The sequence below is a fragment of the Kwoniella dendrophila genome, chromosome 9, assembly GCF_036810415.1.
Source record: "Kwoniella dendrophila CBS 6074 chromosome 9, complete sequence".
NCBI lineage: Eukaryota > Fungi > Basidiomycota > Tremellomycetes > Tremellales > Cryptococcaceae > Kwoniella > Kwoniella dendrophila.
In genome coordinates this window covers 1,446,928-1,466,604 of record NC_089484.1, presented here as the reverse complement: position 1 = coordinate 1,466,604, position 19,677 = coordinate 1,446,928, and the positions used below count along the sequence as shown (strand labels likewise).

Sequence of the window (19,677 nt, the reverse complement as noted above, 5' to 3'; positions counted from 1 at the left end):
GGATATATGTACTATGAAGCGATCGATGAACATGGGTGTTCGTCAGAGAGGTAAATTTCATCAAAAATCAATAAGACCCGAAATCAATGCAACAACTTTTTTTTTGATCACAGCTTCGGCTAAATTGTATGATTTGACAATGGGAGAATAAATCTACGACCTGAATCAGCTGAAGGAGATAATTAGATCAATCAATCGACAACGGTAAAGTTGTATACTCAATGACTGAATTGATCAAGGATATTTACAAGACTCAATCATTACCTCATAATGTTTCTTATCTTATAGACTGCTCGGTGTTTACTGTTTACTGTATATATATACATTCTATCCCAGAGTAAGAAACTCTACTACTGTCTCGTATCTAATCTATAATTTACGTCCTTTAAAATCACTTCCCCAACCCGTATCATTCCCATTTCCATTATCTTGATCATTATCCGCTAAAGGACCTAATGGACCGTATTTTCTTGCCTGTTGTTGTTGTTGATTTAAACCACCTGATCGCCTTTTAGTATGTCCATGACCTTGTGGTCTACTTTCAATCGAAGATGAAACACTGTTTGATGAAGTTGGCATATTTTCAGGTGTTTTTGGTCCATTTATATATTGTTGAGAAGAAGAAGTAAAATCATGTTGATGTCTATGTAAAGGTGAAGGTATATTTGAATTTGATTTATAACTTGATTGTGGTAGATTTGGATTTGAATTCAGATGTGGTCGATCATCAAAACCTGAATCTAAAATTGCATTCATTTCATCCATACCTAAAGTTTGACCATCATCGTCATTATGATGATCACCATATCCATTCTGATATCCTTGTTGATAATGTGATGATGAAGATAAAGCGATAGGTGGTGGTGGGAAAGCGGGATTATTCTCGTTGTACTAAAAAAATGAAATGACACGTTAAAATTATTTTCTCAAAATTAAGTAATTATAAAAACAGATTTCTCTGTTACAGAAATCGGAGAATCACTTACACCACCAATTTCAGCACCCCAAACATCTTCTTCACTACCAAATACAGAACCAGAATCAGATTCATAATCACTTCTTGTCCATGCTGCTCTTGGTCCATTCCCAGGTGGATTTAAACCTAAACCTAAATTACTATTATTATTCTGATCACCATGGAAACCAACACCGAATTGTCTTTCAAATTCTCTTCTTTTCTTTTCATCTCTACGTAATTTTCTTAATCTTGATTTTTCCCAATCTTCCCATCTTCTTAAAGGTACAGTCGTACCATCAAATACAGCTGTTTTATCATCATGTGCTTTTGATTTAACTTCACCTTCAACTCGTCTAAAAGTGGACAAACAATTGGAGAGAATTAGCGAATTAGTCTTATCTATTCATTTAGTTCAATCAGATAAGATAAGATCAAATCACACTCTTACTCACCTAGTTTCACCCCAAGAGAAATCATCAAAATGCCAAAAAGAATAAACTGGTAAAACAAAATTCCAAATTGGTAAAGCTAAAAGATAACATAACATCCAAGCTACATAAATAACTTTTCTCGTTGTAATTAAAATTAAAATTGCTGGTAAACCTAAAACAGCAGCTAATAATAACAATGGAATAGCTTCTTGAAAATCTTTTGGTGGATCAATAATTGAATTTATAATTAAAGCACCTGTTAAACAAATTGCAACAGGTAAAACCACTGTACCAACTAAATCCATAAAAACAACAAATTGCATTGAAAAACAAAATGTTCCACATAAATTTCTAACTCTGACTAATTCCATTAAATTATGTACAGTTGAATTGATCCATCTTCTTCTTTGTGATAATAACACTGAAAATGTATCAGGTGCAACTGTTCTACATCTTGCTTGAGGTAAAAAAATATTCTTTCTTCTAGGAAACGTACGTAACATTATTGTTGATAAAAATCTATCTTCACCTAATAATAATAAATTTTTTTGATGTAATGTATGTACTTCACATTGTGAATATTCAGAAACAATTTCAGGTTTGACCAATATTGGTACCCAATCATTATCCGTATCTTTTCTTGCTTTGATCCTATACATACTAAAACACCCAGGTAAACATGTCACACCACCAAAAACTGATTCAAATGCTTTGACTAAATGATGTGAAATGAAATATTCATAAACTTGAATTGCTGTAACCCATGATTGTCGTTTATTTGCTATTCGAGTTTCTCCACATACACCCATGATCATGTTATCTTGATGCATACAGTTGACGAGATATCGTAATGAGTCAGGGTAGATTTTGGTATCGGCGTCGACCTAGGAGGGCATTAGTATCAAAGGGGGTTCGAAAGAGATTTGCATTGCTTCAGAATGATCAGAATCGGAGACTCACCATCAGACAGGTTTCAAAGTAATCCGGCGTGACGCCCATCAAAGTTTGTACTTTTCTAAAGACATCGTAATCTAATGGTGACATTCTATCATTATATGTGACTCTTGAAAAGAAATTCATCAAAATCAATTGAGAATCTCTTTTACCACGATTACCAGGTTTCTTATCTCTTGCTTCTGATGGCATACCACATTTCACTATTATTATTGTTGGTGTACGATGACCATTTTTGGATACTGAACAAATGATCATATACGATGTTAGCGCCTTTTCCTCACAGTTGCAACTACCAAGCAAGCAAGTAAAATGCTATTCTTGGTATGATTCGTTTACTCACCATAGTGACCAGCATAAACCATAGCTCTATTTTCCCTCTTTGCACCTGAGCCAATAGCGATATAACCCATTGGCATTGGATTACCAAATCTTGGATCAGCATCAATCAAACCAACACATATATCAGGTGTTGATTGTTTTTCACCATGTCCTGTAATCATACCATCACAAACTACCCAAATCAATTTTCTTGAATCTGAATAATTTGTTGATGCAATTGAATCAATTGTACCTTTGACTGAATCTTCACCTTCAGAATAACATGTAACTAAACAAACTGTAAATAATTCCGCTCCAATCTTAGCTAAAGATATCAATGGTTCAGAATTATTTTGCTGTTGTTGTTGTCCATTAACTAAAGTTGTTGAAGATGAATTTAATCCATTTATTTTTTTACCATTAACTAATTTGTTTTTTGGGTTTGAACTATTACCATTTGACCAAGGTGCTGTACCAGTTTTATTATGTACAGATAAATTTGCTCCTTCAGGCATAACAGCTGGACTGATTGCTGTTCTACCTAAATCTCTTGGTGCTCTAACTAATTTCGCTGACATGAACCAATTAAATATACAAGCCATTGCAAATCTAATTAAAACCACACCTAAAATGACACCTAAAGATGTATAAAGGAATAAAGAAGCAACAAAACAACCAGGTGCTACTTTATCTATTCTTCCAGCTGCATATCTAGCTTGCATACATGGAATAGCATCTTGAAGTACTTTTCGATGATAAAATAATCTTGTTACATCTTTCCCCGATGATGCTTGATGATCTATCACTTGTCTAATAGCTTTATCAACTTCGTCACCTGATATAGCTGTTGGATTAGCTTGCATATATGGTGACATATTCAAAACCACACCATCTAATACTAAATAATTCTTTAGAGCGGCAACTTGTTCCCAGCTGTATCCTTCAATTTTTGATGTATTCTGAATGGCAAGTGCTGAATATGTTGAGTCACCTAATTTGGTCAATGGACAATCTGGAAGTGTACCACTTGCCGAGGTAGTAGATGTGGTAGAGTTTTTGCAATATGCCATACTAGCATATTTGCCTGTAGCTTTACACTGAGGATAATCTGATGCTGAACGTAAAAATAGGTTGGTTATATCCTGACCTGGCATCTGCTTTGATAGAGCATAGAAATCGACATTATCCTGCGTTTTGGAGCTAGAAACGTTGAAAACGAAGCCAGATATACTTAGAGTCACTAATCATTTGTGAACAGAGCCAGTGTTAGCTATCTTGGACATATTGCCCATATACTATGATCTTAGTAAGGAGATTAGAACGAAGTCGAGAACAGATAATTTCACTTACAATCGTTTTTACCTAATCTTTCATATAAATGACCTTGACTACCACCATCGGGACATAAAGCTTTTTGTAAACCCATAGTTACAAACCCTACTATAGCACCTAACATAATTGCAATCCAACATAGTGTAACTTTCTCTCTCCAAGCTTGTCTTGATTGTTTTTCTTTTATACCAAACCAACTTAAAACTATAGGTGGTGCCCAAAATGTTGTTGCATATGACCATAATTTCCACCAATCTAAATAATCACTAAATCCACTATTTGTATTACTAGCATTATTGAAATTTGAAGGTGAACTAGGTGAAAATGATTGTGTAGGTGGTGGTGCAATTAATGGTACAGGTGCTACATGTCTCTCAGGTCTTGTTAAGGTTTTACCCCTTTTCAGTGTTCCACCACCACCACCACTACCACCAGATTTGTTGTTATTGGATAACGTCTGTCGACGTGTAGGTAAAGGTGCTGTAGATGTGAATGGTAATGGTGCATCATCATATTTACCAGGCATGATGATCGTGATATGAGTGTGAGAGAAGGGTGTATCGAGAGAATCGAAGAAGAAGGTGGTGAGGAAGAAGGGGTGAAGGGATTAGCCGAAGGGCTTGAAAGAAATTGCGCTTTTTATTGATTATCAATATTTGGTATGCTGAATGTTGTATTTAGTGAGAGTGAACAAGTAATTAGATATGACAAGGATTACTGAAATATTGTGATGACATATCCGCAATGAAACCCAATTTTGCTAATACCAATGAATATTCTACTTGTGAATTTGTGAAATCGAAGTGATTTCTTGTTCTGAAGATCAAGCGTCAAGCGTGATTACTCCACTATAGACTTTGCCAAGTGCTGCGTAGTATACTGTGTTGTAATGGTTATCTGTGCTGGTTACCCTGGTAGTGAAGTTATGCGTTAGACGGTGTCCTAGATTAGCTACAAAAAGAGGTCGGGCGTATGAGGATCGTTAAGATTTGATTGAGTTAAAAGAGCGTGATGAAAGCGTTAAGAGGCGTGAGGATGTCGTGAAGTTGGGCAGTAGCTGGATATTGCTGGTTCCAAATTGGTAATTTACTGGCGATATCGATATAAGAAGTCTGTAAATGCTGTAATCAACTGAATTGTCGAGATGAGCACGGTTCGTTGAAGACAGACTTTTTAGAAAAGGTGATCGGTCTCCGAGATGATAGATGTTCCTTTCAGGCTGAACGAAGACTAGATGTTTCACCTATTGGATCGTGAAATGACAAGGAAGCTCGTTATTCGTTGATGTAAAGGGATGTCGCTTTTCTATATACATAAGTGTATCAATCTGCAATATGGATGTACATTGCTGAAAAAGGTGTAAATCTGCAAGTTAATGAATTATTACTGTGAAACGCGTCGAGATTGTAAAAAGGTAGAAAAGAACAAAACGAACAAAACGCCTAACAAAAGCTTTAGCCATTTAGCCTAGACTCACCATCTATATACTGTACCCTGAATAACATTAACTTGATGCATATTACGAGAGAATTCAAGCTTTATTATTCCAGTACACGTATCTCTCTCACTACTGGATCTCATTCTCCAGAACTGTATGGTATCGTGGAAGTGCATATTAGAGTCTCATGTGGATCTGTCAGTAGCTTCTGTGAGTAGCTTCTGTGAGACATCGACATCGATAGTGTGATGTATAGGGTGTGTCAGGATATTGGATATTGGATATTGGATAATGCATAAAGGGATAATGCATAAAGACGTGAAGATATTATAAGGAACACAACATGATACGGAATGATATACAGAAAGATACCTATGCTGATTGAAAATTGAGGGAAAAATATTGTCCATGTGTGCTGCCATCTTACAGCTTAGACCGAGAGTCTCACCGTTACAGTCTTTTCTGGTCGTTTGCTTGTCATAAAGTTACCTTACTAAGCCCTTGTATCAAAGATTATCACCACCTTATCGTCTAAGTATACCCCAAAATGATATGATCATAATTATGAAACTGGTGATTATTGTCAAATGAGCAGGTCGTGACAGAGTTTCCAAAGCGTCTGAACAAGTCGAGCATTTCCAGCCGTCTATAAAGATAAATAACATGATATCCAGTTCATCAGTATCAATTTCTAAATTAACAAAGCGATCAAAAGCAAAAGAAAGTAAACAAAAAAGGAACTCACCTCCAAGACTTGTATAACTTTTCGGACGATACATCATAAAATTTGTACCAGCATAAGGAGAAAGGTAGCCACCTTTTACAGCGGCACCATCACCTCTTTCATCGTAAATTTTTAAAACATATGTAGCTTCTGCGAATGGAACTTGACCTGGAATTTGTTCCCAATCATATGGATTCCATACAACTTGAGTTGTATTTCCAGGAAAAACATTTGCAGATGTTGAATTTCCATTTGATGAACCATTTCCAGATGAAGATGATCCAGTAGGATTAGGTCCAACTGGATATACATTTCCATTTGCTGAACATGATGCTACTATCGTTAATGATGTTGGATGGACGCTATAATAGGAAACGGAAGTTGATATTGACCGTTGATTGTTGATGATGAATGTAGTTTGTGATTGACGAGAGTAAAATCGGTCGAAAAGTGGATTAAATGATTTGAGAAATGGTTTGTCAGTATATATGCTTGTAAACCCTTTTTTCGACGTTAATTCAACTCTCATTCCTAGTTGGTTATCCACCAAACCTGAATCTAATGGAATGTATCCTGTTCTCACCAGAACACATTTCATATCCTGTCCATCGTCGAGGTTCACTGACGATAACAAAGTACACTCCGAACTCACTATAAACTAGTCATATTCCAACCGAAAGTGATCCAACTATCTTTAGCAATCTTATAATAACTTGCACTTGCTGTTGAAGGAGGTTGAGTTACTGTTATACCACCTGCACCTGCTGTAGCAGGTATAGAAATTGATGTTGTTGATGATGTAGCATTTCTTGATCCTGATGCACCGGCTGAACCTGAAGCTGAGCCTGACGGCGCCTGAGTAGCAGATGCTTGAGATGACATGATTGAATTTGTTTATCTATATAAGGGAATAAGTGATTTTGTTGAATTGATAGATAGAAGTGGAAATTGAACGATGTTATGCTAAAATTCTATATTGACTTTTGTCTATTATTTCGTTAGATAGTTTGTAAAAGCTGGATTCAAGCTGATTCGTAAACGTGAGAGAGATGATTTGTTGTTGAAAGGAAGAATCTGATTAAAACGTGTTGTGTCGATGATCGGTGTATCTGTGTATATATATCGTTATAAATAGGGAGTAAATAATGTTCGTTACGAATCGTCCAAATGAGATAATCGGAAGATACAGTCAAATGATGATATGTATAAAGATGCAATGCTAAGAATAAGTTGATGCTATGTTTTGAAGACTAAAATGAAAGAATGAGAAAGGAGAAAGGAAGGTGAAAATGTGTTTTTATGTTGAATATAATGAATGATTTTGAATCACATCGATTCGTGAGAATGCAAAAATACCGACACCGTGCACAGCCCCTAACATAGTAAAAATCAAACTCCCTTTGGAACTTGTAGTCATCGTGTATGTTCCTTCAATTCGGCGAAAACAGTGATTCTCCAACATGTATGCATCCATATATCTATGCATCCTATATCATACACTCATTTGCTTGTTGTTGTGCATAACCTTACTTCAAACACCTAATCACAACCTAATAATCCGACAGTCTTTAGAACTCTATCCACAGAAAATCAAAAGTGAAATATTCTGAAGGTCGACGCGCGCATCAATTCTTTTGGCGTCCCTTGGACAATCTGAAACTCATAAAGCAAGTGAAATTAAGGCGGGTATTGACCAGCCCGGTTATTCTCTTGGTTTACGTAAGGATCGACCAGCTAGTCTAGACCACATGTGCGAACAGGAGACCGACGGGAAGTGGGAGGGGAAGGATGGGGGGCCGGGGGGGGGGGGGGGGGGGGAGGAGGAGAATGCAGCGCAGGAGGTAGAGGGGATGAGGGAGTAGGGCAAAAAGAGGGACAGACCAAGAAGGGGAGCACGGAACAGGGGGATGAATTCAAAGGGGAAAGCAAAGGTAGCATAGCAGGTGGTACGGAAACTTCATGGACAGGAATTCAACCCATGATAGCTTTTGTATAGTCCAAAAATCTATACTGATATTTCATTTGCATACAATTTCATTTCTAATGATTAGATCTGACATGACACTACAATAGAAGGGGTGTAGGATGCACTTCACACAACCAGACTTCCGAAGGTACTACACGGCCGAAGCGATTTATTGGATTCGGACTTCTTGGTCGGCCTCTGTGACGATCTTCATCAGCACTCTGACGTACACCAACAAAAGCTTCGTACTTACCGACATTCTCGACTACAGCATGGTCACCTGAAAAATCAGATTGAAGAGTTGAAAAGTCTGATTCTGGTAAAGAGACGGTTATGAATGGTAAGACTGAGGTGGAACAAACGGTTGATCAGTATATATGGAACTTGGATCGAGACGGGATCAACAATCACTTACTTTTTGAATTGATGTTATCGTCATTAACAATACTAGCCCCTGTAGCAATTAAAACCAATGTCAACAATATGGAACGTCATACAAGTCAATAAGCCTTATTGTACGAACCTTTACCTTTCAATTCCCCGATTATTTTTTGTCTATCATCTGCGGAAGAGGATTTCTTAAATTGAACGATAACTAAAGATATATATCAGTATTGTTGCAAGAGTATGATTGTTAAGTAGTGTCGATCAAAGCGGTAAATGAGCAAGGTAGATCAGGGGGACATGAAAAAGCGTGAGAACGAATTAATGGTCTTTTCCATGTTCATACCTTAACCAGTGGAGCAGAATGAAAGCGATACATACCTTGTTTGTTAGCCATATTGTGTAAATTAAGTTGATAAGCTGATACAGATAATAAAGTGAAGAATATGAAGAATATGAATGATCTGAATGATAATTGCATGATGTTCCAAAGCATCTAATGGATTGTTTAATTGATAAGATACGATAAGACAAAGAAAGGAATGAGGACTAGATAGACTGGTGGCAAACAAACCTGGAACAGATTGCGTGTTTTGACGTTGGCGTTCACCGTTACCTAGCTAAACCAAACAGCAGCGGATTGCATTTAGCGGTCATCTCCGTCTAATTATCTATCTACTAATGACGTCAGTGAAAGGATGGTCCCCCCTCCTTTAGCTTGTTGATACTCCGAAGACCGACCTTAGCTTAGCTTAAGGAGACGTTTTGGTTCGGTTTATTGTATTTTGTCTCACCAATACGATCAATTTCTCACGGTTATGAATTAGTTTGTATGTTTTGTATCCTATTCCCTACTGCATGGATACCATGATGCATCGTTGATAGGGCTTCTGATAGCGTTGGAGCATATTAAACCCGGATTGAGGATAGTGTGCGAAAGAATGGTAAACGTTGTCAAAAAGCATTGAAGCATTGACAGTAACTGTGAAACTGCCAAGCTAAATATAGGTTACCTTTGCCGCAATATTGATAATGATGAGGATTGATCCGATGATGTATTCCCATTATCTTGGTTTTCATTCACCTTACCATATACAGTTGTATATAAAAGCACAGCAACTAACCACCAACTAAAATAAAATACGTACTTCTCTTTTTTTAACTTCGTATTCTACTTTCCCGTATATATATCAAGACAAGTCAAGAAAGTTTATTTTTCTCGATATTCTGCCGAGTCAAGATCGTCAACTAGTCCTACATTACAACTTTAAATCGTCATAGACAAGAGTTAAATCATAGATAAAAATAAATAGATAAACAACGTTTATTTTTGGTATCGCCTCTTTTCGTTAATTGTAATTTATACAAAACTATAATCAAACCATCCTTATTTTCTTTAACATTTAAACATAAACATCAAGTATAAGTAAGTCTAGAAACGAGAGATAAAATATGTCACCACATAGACAATTATCAATATCTTCCAAAAGACATCCAACGCAAATTCAAGATATTTTCTTGGGTTTAGCTTTATCTTTAGGCGATCAACCGGAGGATAATAACAATAATGGTAAAGATCAAGGAAGAGATTTAGAATATTCAGCTGTTTTACATGATGGTACAGGTGTTGTAGAATCTGAAACTTTTCATACAAAGTACTATACAAAAGATAAAAATGAAGATCAATTAGCAGAAGAAAATAAAAGAATTGGTAGAGAAGTTTTAGGTTTGTTACGATCAATTCAAACTGATAAAGGGATGAACGTGAGTGGGTTCGATATAGGCACAATTAGGAAGATCTTTCTATTTAAAAGGTTCGAATATAGATATTGACAGTAGCATATCTTTGCTTCTGACAGGTCCGAATGGTCGCTGTAGCTGAGCCTGTACCAAAAGAATTCAAAGGAAGAGAAGGTGTTCAATTCTTTTCTACTTTATGGTTACATGTAGATGTCATCCCGTGAGTACTTAGATTTTTCGTTTCATTATCTACCTTGTTTATCTCCTTGAAACCTCATATGTACTGATAATCAATAATTTTCTGGTCCTTATCAGTATCATCGTTAATCCCTCAACATCAATTTTCACCAAACTCCCCGCTCCATCAACTTCAGCGAGTGCTACTGCTGCTATTAGTGCAGGTGTAAAACATCTTCATCCCGCTACACACTCAGCTACAACCGCCGACGTAGACCCTGTTGATCATTCAGTACAAGTCGATTGCGATGGTCAAGTCAAGCTTTGCAGTATATTACAATACAAGCAGAGTACAAGTGAAGCTCTTTGGAACCGATTTACAGCGCTTGCTGATCACTTGAACAATAACAATGTGTCAATCTCCTTCTTTTCTGCTACTCCCCAAGGTGGTGGTGTCGCTTTGATGAGACATGCTATGATCAGACTTTGGAGAATGGTCGGTTTCAAGGTTAAGTGGTATGTACCTGAAGGTCACCCTACAGTTTTTGATATCACCAAACGAAAATTCCATAATGTACTTCAAGGTGTAGCACCTCAAGATATGGATTTAACAGATGATGATAAGAAATGGTTCGAGCTTTGGACTGAACAAAACTGTGAGTGTACAATCCGATATATATTGTTCATGTAGCAGTATAAGCTGACTGAAGCATTCGTAGATGAATCATTCTGGAGCAACGGCGCTCTTGACGCTTCCATCATTGTCATCGATGATCCTCAACGTGAGTTCGATCATGCCTAAATCTGCAAATCACCGCTAACATATTTCACATTAATTTAGTTACCGCTCTTATTCCTATTATCCGTAAAAAGAGACCCGATGCCAAGATCATTTTCCGATCTCATATTCAAAGTAAGTCGACACGCTCAAATGCTGGTTACAAAACTGGAATATCATTGAACGAACCATACTAACCTGTCTGAACAGTTCAATCCGATCTAACTGATGACCCTCAAACCATGCAACACCGAACCTGGAACTACTTGTTTGACTTCGTTAAAGATGTTGATTTGTTCCTTGCTGTGAGTGGGAATGATTGTCAAATGACATGATGAGAAGAAACGCTAAATGGTCTATTCTCGAGATTAGCATCCTGTCAAGTTCTTTGTCCCAAAGAACGTACATGAGAACTTACCTGTCCTATATATGGCTCCATCTACTGAGTAAGCCAGACATCGCTTGTCAAGGGAATCTACACAGATAAACTAACTTTCCTGTTCCCAGTCCTCTTGATGGTCTCAACAAAGCATATGGTCGAGCTTCCGTTCGATACTTCCGACAATACTTCAATCAATTATCTTGTCAACAATGTGGTATCAAAATCGATTGGGATAGAGGCTATATTTGTCAGATTGCAAGATTTGATCCTTCCAAAGGTAGGTTAATGGATATAAATATGGTTGTCCAGCCACATGAGCTAATAGTCTCCCCCATTCGTTCCTCGCAGGTATTGACGATCTTCTCGCCGCCTACTTACAATTCAGGAAGAAGCTTGAAGATTCCCCTAAGCCACCTGTCGATGGCGGACCCCAACTCATCATCATGGGTCATGGAAGTGTTGATGATCCCGATGGGACCTGGATTTACGAGAAATTACACGACACCCTGGGTACTAGCGAATACTCTCTTGTTAAAGACGATGTAGCTATTGTTCGAGCGCCACCTTCCGACTCTATTTTAGGCTGTATCTTACAAGGTGCATGGGTTGCTACCCAATTATCAACTCGAGAAGGATTCGAAGTCAAAGTCACTGAAGCCGTCAACAAACGAGTTCCAATCATTGCATCTGATGCCGGAGGTATACCATTACAAGTCAAGCATGGTAAAAACGGATGGATTGTACCTACAGGAGATAGAGAAGCTGTTGCCAACTTATTATTTGATATCTGGGAAGGTAAAGCTAAGGTGCATAGAGATCTATCATCAAATAGAGAATTGAATGGTAAATCAGATCCAAATTCAATTGCCCAAGCATGGGTAGGAGATTTCGATAAAGAAGCCGAAAAAGTGCATCTTGATGAAGGTTCAACATCAGAAGATTTCTGGACTGTAGGTAATTCAACTAGATGGATGTTATTATTTGATAGATTATTAGGTTTATCACCTGAACAAAATGTTTCTCAACCAAATGGTAATACAAAAGAGAATGGTGATAAACCAACTTTAGGTAAAGAAGAAGAATTTGGTAAAGTAACTATAACACCACAACAAGTTGATATTTTGAAATCAATGGAAATTGGTGAAAGCTTGAATGATAGAGGTATAGATGGTATAAATGTATGGAAAATGGTTATGGGTAATGATATGGTTGAAGGCGAAGGGGAATTAATCTAGAAGATGAATATTCAACTAAATAAGTTGTATAAAATAGAAAGATTGGAAATAAATAGAAAGTAAGAAGATTTTGCAGTTTAGAAGACCAATTACAGACATGAAATACACGATGCTTTCAAACCATGCTCGGAACTATACTGTATATATACACAATAAGATAAGAGTCACTACACCAAAATAAATATATAAGCATGAATTTTGTATATTTCTTGATAAAGATGGTTTGTGATTTATCTTGAGGTTTCGGAAGTTTCAGACTTTATATAACGTAATCTCCAAGACCTATTCTTAATCTCGGTCCCGAACTCGGTTAAATAAATCAGCTATCATCTCATCGTTATCATTATCGCTTCTCACACTACTTCTGGCTATAATTAACTCATTTTGATACAAAAAAAAGTATCTTCTTCTCGATTTGACATGACACAGCCAGATATATAGTTCACTTCTGAATAGTAGAACAAAGTTAGCAAGTTGAAATTGACCGATAAAACTAATTTATCTTGCGATTATTATACAACTATGGCAGATCACTTTAACTCAGATATCCCACCACCACCTTATACACGACATCCCCATTCGAGTGAGATTCCCGCTAGCTCGACATTGACTTCACAGTCTGATCTTAGCAGTAGTAGGAGTAGTAGAGTTAGACATTCAGGTAGAGGTCATGATCTATCAGGTAAGCAAACTCATTTCACCCCCAATTCAATAAATCTATGTAATCTCTATCGCCTGATTCGACTGATCATCATTATAGGACCAAATTGTTACAGAATTGTTGGAGAAGCACTCGTTACTGAAGCTAAATGGTCATCATCATCATCATCGTCATCATTATCAACGAGTCGAGATAAAATCGATATATCTTTCAATTTAAAAGATAATCTACCTGATTTGCAATATGGTATATCACCTTCAGTTAAAGAATACGCTTTAGATCGTAATAGTAATGGAAATATACCATCTTTAAACATTGTTATATTCTTTCTTGGAGATAAGGGTGAGAGTAGCTTATTCAATCGAATTTACCTTATATAATAAATTCATCAAGTGTATGTTAGCTAATGATACTATTACTTTTTAGCGGACTTGAAACCTTTACTTCTAATAGCTATAGAAATGATCAAATCGTATTCACATAAAGTCAGAATAACAACACAAGAAGTTCATAAAGATACATTTTTACAGTACAGAAACAGGTTAAATGGATTAAGTGATAACAATGGAATAGATTTACAAGATAATTTGGATTTTTTCGATGTTTTGGCTAAACCTAATTTCAGCTTAAATGATTGGTCTAATTGTGAGTACCAAATTAAAATTCGAATGAAACTCAAATCCCCAATCATAGATACTGTAACCTCTTTTTCCCCATCCGATACGATATCTAAGTTAATGGTAAAGAATAACAGTACGCTAATAATGTATTTTACTTAACTTGTCATACAAATAGATCCAAATCAAATGGAAATTACTTTAAGAAGTTTCTACAAATCAACATATTTACAAAATACCACAACTGGTTCACCATTTGCAGCAGATCTAATCATTTCGACTCCTAATACTTTAGCACATACTCATTTAGCTGAACTATTTGGTATCCCTTTACACATTATTGCTAGTGAGTTGGATCTGAAAACTACTTCTAGAATACACCCAGGTTGATCAAACCAAACTACCGTCAATCATTACTAACCGATCGTTCATTCATTATTATCATAATCGGTAATTTAGATTCGCCCATCTCACCAACTATAACAACTCCTCATGCTTCCTCGAATATCCAACATAGTAATGCAGGAAATAATCTATCGAATTGTCTTAGTTATGCTGCTGTTGAAAACTTGTAGGTGCCCTTTTTTCTGTCTCATTTTGCTTGCCTTCTTGGTGGAACGTATCCGCTTCTTCTAGCTAACTACCGCTGATGTCTTACCATTACATAAATTACATAGAATATGGCATGATTTGGGTAAAACAATCAATAAGAATTTCAGACAAATACCTTTGGGTTTAGATTATCTTGATGAAAATGCTGGGCCAAGTCAATTAGATAGACTAAAGACCCCTATTTCTTATATCTATATCTGGAATAGTGAAATCATGAGAAAACCTGAAGATTGGAAAGAAAATATCGGTAAGCAATTATCATGTTCAAGGCCACGTGTATCGACCAGAAGCTAGCGTATTGAACTGAATGTTTCATATCATAGATATTACTGGTTTCATTCACGACGAGATGGCTCAATACCGCCCGTCTGCCGAAGTGGTAGAATTTCTAAAAAGCGGAGTATCTCCTATATACGTCAAGTTAGTGAAGACGATCTATTCGAAACGTACCCATACTGAGCGAAATGTTTTTTAGCATTGATCTGCAAGACTGGGACACCGACTTGCGAGAGCGTGTAGTCAGCACTATAGCTGGCGGCTTGAAAAAGATGGGCCATCGGGCGATCTTATCGATCAAAGGGATGGATACCAATGGACAATTACCTTCTGATGTTCTGGTTCTAGATAGTATGTGAGGATGTTCTTTGCGGATATAGCATTACAAGCTACTGACAAGCTTACTTATCTCAATGAACCAGATCAAGATGCTGTTCCCTGGTTGTTGGCTGGAAATCGCGTATCTGCCGTTATATATGATGGAGGTAAGTTGTCTATTCTGACGGAATTCGGTTTGTGACTGTGGAATTTCCCAGCTGACAAAGACGATTTTCAGATTTTCATATAGCTTCTTTAGCAATCAAGCATGCTGTCCCCAGAATAGCTTTGCTTGGAGAAGAACATGGAGGTGACGGGTGAGTCTTTATCATCCCCGTAGATATAAGCCTACAATATATTCATCATTTTGCAATGTTAACGTTGGTGGATGATCGAACTGTGCAGCTTCTGGCCTAGACGATTACAACAATTAGGTGCATCACCTCAGCCGATTACCTGACAACAAATCTCTATGGAATCGCTCTCCGCAGCTCTTGGTGAAGCTCTGTCACCAGAATTTAGAGTGATATCCAAACAGCTATCAGAGACAGTTCGGAATCAAGATGGTATACAAGAAACGATAAACTCCATTCATAGACATTTACCTTTACTAAATATGCGGTATGTAAACTTCTTAACCACCTGAACCTTCCATGCAAGTCGATGAGTATACAGTGACTGATAGTATATGCTGCTTAGATGCGATATCGCACCTGATCATGTTGCTATTTGGTATCATCCAGAATCAAAATTACTGTTGTCAGGTCCCGTTGCTGGAGTACTTGTTAAAGAGGGGAAATTGGAATTCAGCCAACTCTATCTAAACCGTAAGTGCAGCTACATTTTTCTTCAAACTAAAGAGACTGTGCATACGAATGGATACTAGGGAATCAATCAATGATAGTCTTAATATCAATAATCATTGTGGTATAGGATCGAAAGAACATGCCGTCACTCAAGCTGATTCCGATTTCCTCATCGGCAATGTGCAAGCTTTTTTTAACGCTCTGACAGACTCTGTTCAAAGTGTCATGTATCTATTTGGTGGAATTGTGCGTATCTCAAGCGACTTCGATCTTGAACGTTGAATGCTGATACCCAGAACCTTTGACACCCTTAAACAGCCTCCTATAAAAGAAGTAGATGTGGCTGATCAGCAACTTAGTAAGTTCATCGTTCTTCGTCTATTGCAACCTATCTAAGTACAGCACCACAATCACAACGGAAAATTAACATTTGTGTGCTTGACTGTTTTAGGTTCATTGAGTGATCCAGCCGTAAAATCAGTACAACAAGATGATTCGTCACAAATAACAGACTTCAAGTCGGGTATGAAAGAAGCAAGAAGGGAAATGACGGAATCCGTTAAAGATGGTGTCAAAGGCTTCATTGATGGACCGTTACAACCCTTGAAAAGAGGTGTAAGTGGGAATTTTTTTTCGCTTTTCGATCACGCAGTGCAACAGCTGAAATTGGGATTTATATTCACATCTATAAACAGAACGTGATAGGAAGTGTGTTCGGTCTAGTAGGAGGAAGTAAGTCATCCCTCCAACATGATTCATGTGTTGCAATTATATTTCGTTAAAAGCACGGTTAGCTAATTCAATGGTATTATTCCTGGATGTGTTCAGGTATTGGGTTAGTTACGCATCCATTAGGAGGAGCCATCAGATCAATAGAAGCATGTACAAGAGGAATTTCAACTGAAGTGATAAGTTCCTTGAACAAGAAACCAGAACAACTTCAATATGGTATATCTTCACCTTCAGAAGTATTAAGGAAATCAAGAGAAGAATATAGTAAATCAATAACGAAACTAATTACCTCAGAATCAAAAAAGAAAATCTTGGATGCTTATAAAATATCAAAGTTACCTGAAAAGTATGAAAAGAGAAAGATAAGAAGAGATAGGATATTAAGAGGTTTATATGTCGATACTGCAGGAGAAGATAGAAAGAGTTTGGTTATTGAATTAATAAACACCAACAATCAAGATGTAACTCCTATATCAACTATATCTGATAAGAACAAAGAGGATCTTAATGAAATTGCTGCGATCACCAAGAACATCAATTTCAAAAATACGACCACGTCAACAGAACCAATCTCAAGTGAAAATAGTCAAAAAAGTAAATGGTGGAAAGGTAAAGGTAAAGCCTAAGACGGATGGTATTAAACTTATGACAATGTTATTATGTACTTCAGTTGTTATTACACTGTATGTTTGCGCTTTTGATATGGATTATACTGTATACATAAAGTAATTTATTACTTAAAATTATATTTGCTACCGAACCAAACGATGCGGAATTGTTTCTCTTTGAAAATATACTGTAATCCTAGATAGCAAGTGATTGTACTTGACTAATACCATCATTTGATCCATCCCCATGACCTACTGTACTGTGCTCTTTGCTTGTTCATCTCGGTCTTTTTTCATCTTCTCAACCAACCTGTCAACTTCTCCAGTCTGTTTATAGGCGATAAACGTATGTTTCCAGAAGGTGGTCCCATACTGAATACAAATAAAGTTGCATATTGTCAGTATATTTCGATCCAAAACAGTAGTATAACAGTCAAATTAAAGTTACCTTCGGCTTGCAAGTGTCCAGATACTGGCATATTGGAAGATGCTTTGGTTTATTCATAATCAATTTGCATAAATGTGATATCTACTTTTGTCGCTCAATTAACTTTTTGTCCTCTTTTGTAGCATGCTTCTTGATTGAAACAGATTTTACGGCTGTTTTATCCGTAGTAACAGGCAAGTGATTTTCAAGGTGGGTTTTTTTGGGTCTTCCTCTTCTTCGTGGCGGGTGATTGATACCTGTAGCAGCTGCTTTTGGTACTTTTGAAGGTTTTGCAGACCTTGCTGGGGTAAACGGTGATAAAGCCAAAGCTTCATGAAGATGATCAGCATCTTTGTTCAGAAGTAAATCGTCGTTTGCCTGGGAATCAAAACAATTGTCAACGATATCTATTGTTAATTTATCCAAATTTCCTTTGTGTCTGGAGGAACGGTATAAAGAATATCGGTGTACAAAACACTTACTTCCGTTTGAACAGCAGCTTGTGGTACAGCTTGATTTTCCGAGGTCAATTGTACAGAGTGCCCCATTGAAGTAGATTCCGGTTGCGATTCAATGGTCGCACTACGGTCGGAGGTACTGAAGATGATTTTAGCCCGGTCCAAAAAAAATAGTAGTAACTGAGTTGTTGACTCACTTGTCCACCTCTTGAGATAATGAGACGAGTTGATTCTCAATCGCATTCCCCTCATCCATCTCTTCTGCAGTTCTACAAGATGACGAAGTGATGAAGTTCAAATCATCATCCACCGGTTCAGAAGTTCCCAACGCTTCTCTAATCTCAAGATTGAAAGTCTCATTTTCGTTCAGGGAAATTTGAGTATTCGGCTCTTCGTTCAGCGTGATATCCGCCCTACAGAAAGCGAGATTACAATGTCGTTGGTATAAGTTGTTACATGCATTCGATAAAGTGTATAGTGATTGTCTTCGTATTTTCCTTGACTTACCAAATCCTTAAACCTGCCCAGCCAAATTCACCGTAATTTACATCCAGAATCCTTCTTGCCTTAATACATTTCTCAACCCAACTTGCTTTTAAGACGATTTCCTTTTTATCCTTATTGGATGGTCCGTATTTTTCAATCAATTTATCCAAAGTCCAAGGTTCAATACCAAGAATTAATAATTCCCAAGCCTTCTCGTTTGTTTCTTCTTTCAGCTGAATATTGATCAATAAATTTGATTTTTCACTTCCATCTGTTAATTCTTCCAAATGATATTGATGAACCAATATATAATCCACATTGTAATTTGGTGAATCGATGATTTGACCACCATGGTACTATTGTAACAAAAATGAAGCATTAGAAACGTAATTATTTGACAAGTCAGATTGATGTTAGTTTAAAACTTACCATAATATCAGATTTCAAATATCTGACCTCTCTAGCCCAATCCTCCTCGTCAAAACTATTGATATTATCACCCTCATTGATGAACGGTGGTAGATAAATGTAGAACCTCTTTCTCTTGAAAAGAGAGCTTCCCATTCTAGTCGTCTTTGTACGATGAAGTTTTAGCAACATAATGTAAATAGTCAATCTCCTCTGTTGGTCAGATCATAAGCGAAAATATAAAGAGAACAAGGGGAGATTGAGGTGAAAGAGAGAAAAGGTAAGAGGAAATAGAATAACAAAACATCGTTGGAAAAGGAACGAAGGAAAGGAAATAGAATATATGCGATCTCATGACTGTGTTTTACGCGTTTGCTATTCTATTCTTTTATTCAAAGGTATCCCTTTGATTGACAACTTGATCATCAAATACAGTCAGCTTTAGTAC

At 36.9% G+C, this 19,677-nt stretch overlaps 7 protein-coding genes across 7 annotated transcripts; 3 read left to right on the top strand and 4 right to left on the bottom strand.

Annotated features, from left to right (window-relative positions):
• Positions 1-369: 369 nt before the first annotated feature.
• L201_006944 (uncharacterized protein) lies at positions 370-4,522 on the bottom strand (the record flags this gene model as incomplete). The annotated part of the gene is made up of 6 exons (XM_066222655.1): positions 370-891; positions 987-1,311; positions 1,411-2,273; positions 2,350-2,585; positions 2,687-3,904; positions 4,015-4,522. 6 exons carry the CDS (start codon positions 4,520-4,522, stop codon positions 370-372), a joined length of 3,672 nt encoding a protein of 1,223 aa, XP_066078752.1.
• Positions 4,523-5,958: 1,436 nt separating this feature from the next.
• On the bottom strand, positions 5,959-7,040 carry L201_006943 (uncharacterized protein; the record flags this gene model as incomplete). Its single annotated transcript, XM_066222654.1, has 3 exons — positions 5,959-6,080; positions 6,180-6,520; positions 6,811-7,040. 3 exons carry the CDS (start codon positions 7,038-7,040, stop codon positions 5,959-5,961), a joined length of 693 nt encoding a protein of 230 aa, XP_066078751.1.
• Positions 7,041-8,293: 1,253 nt separating this feature from the next.
• L201_006942 (uncharacterized protein) lies at positions 8,294-8,989 on the bottom strand (the record flags this gene model as incomplete). Its single annotated transcript, XM_066222653.1, has 5 exons — positions 8,294-8,322; positions 8,378-8,470; positions 8,540-8,578; positions 8,648-8,719; positions 8,890-8,989. 5 exons carry the CDS (start codon positions 8,987-8,989, stop codon positions 8,294-8,296), a joined length of 333 nt encoding a protein of 110 aa, XP_066078750.1.
• A 971-nt stretch (positions 8,990-9,960) lies between these two features.
• L201_006941 (uncharacterized protein) lies at positions 9,961-12,820 on the top strand (the record flags this gene model as incomplete). The annotated part of the gene is made up of 9 exons (XM_066222652.1): positions 9,961-10,272; positions 10,368-10,468; positions 10,564-11,081; positions 11,145-11,207; positions 11,267-11,338; positions 11,414-11,508; positions 11,576-11,649; positions 11,711-11,862; positions 11,934-12,820. The coding sequence occupies 9 exons, from the start codon at positions 9,961-9,963 to the stop codon at positions 12,818-12,820; spliced, it is 2,274 nt and encodes a 757-aa protein (XP_066078749.1).
• A 522-nt stretch (positions 12,821-13,342) lies between these two features.
• On the top strand, positions 13,343-15,764 carry L201_006940 (uncharacterized protein; the record flags this gene model as incomplete). The annotated part of the gene is made up of 11 exons (XM_066222651.1): positions 13,343-13,502; positions 13,581-13,823; positions 13,908-14,126; positions 14,277-14,444; positions 14,558-14,669; positions 14,776-14,957; positions 15,034-15,130; positions 15,186-15,337; positions 15,409-15,471; positions 15,543-15,621; positions 15,710-15,764. 11 exons carry the CDS (start codon positions 13,343-13,345, stop codon positions 15,762-15,764), a joined length of 1,530 nt encoding a protein of 509 aa, XP_066078748.1.
• Positions 15,765-15,920: 156 nt separating this feature from the next.
• L201_006939 (uncharacterized protein) lies at positions 15,921-17,468 on the top strand (the record flags this gene model as incomplete). Its single annotated transcript, XM_066222650.1, has 7 exons — positions 15,921-15,925; positions 16,004-16,131; positions 16,238-16,356; positions 16,429-16,468; positions 16,562-16,725; positions 16,806-16,842; positions 16,939-17,468. 7 exons carry the CDS (start codon positions 15,921-15,923, stop codon positions 17,466-17,468), a joined length of 1,023 nt encoding a protein of 340 aa, XP_066078747.1.
• A 511-nt stretch (positions 17,469-17,979) lies between these two features.
• On the bottom strand, positions 17,980-19,385 carry L201_006938 (uncharacterized protein; the record flags this gene model as incomplete). Its single annotated transcript, XM_066222649.1, has 5 exons — positions 17,980-18,255; positions 18,360-18,459; positions 18,533-18,748; positions 18,843-19,177; positions 19,251-19,385. 5 exons carry the CDS (start codon positions 19,383-19,385, stop codon positions 17,980-17,982), a joined length of 1,062 nt encoding a protein of 353 aa, XP_066078746.1.
• Positions 19,386-19,677: the final 292 nt, after the last annotated feature.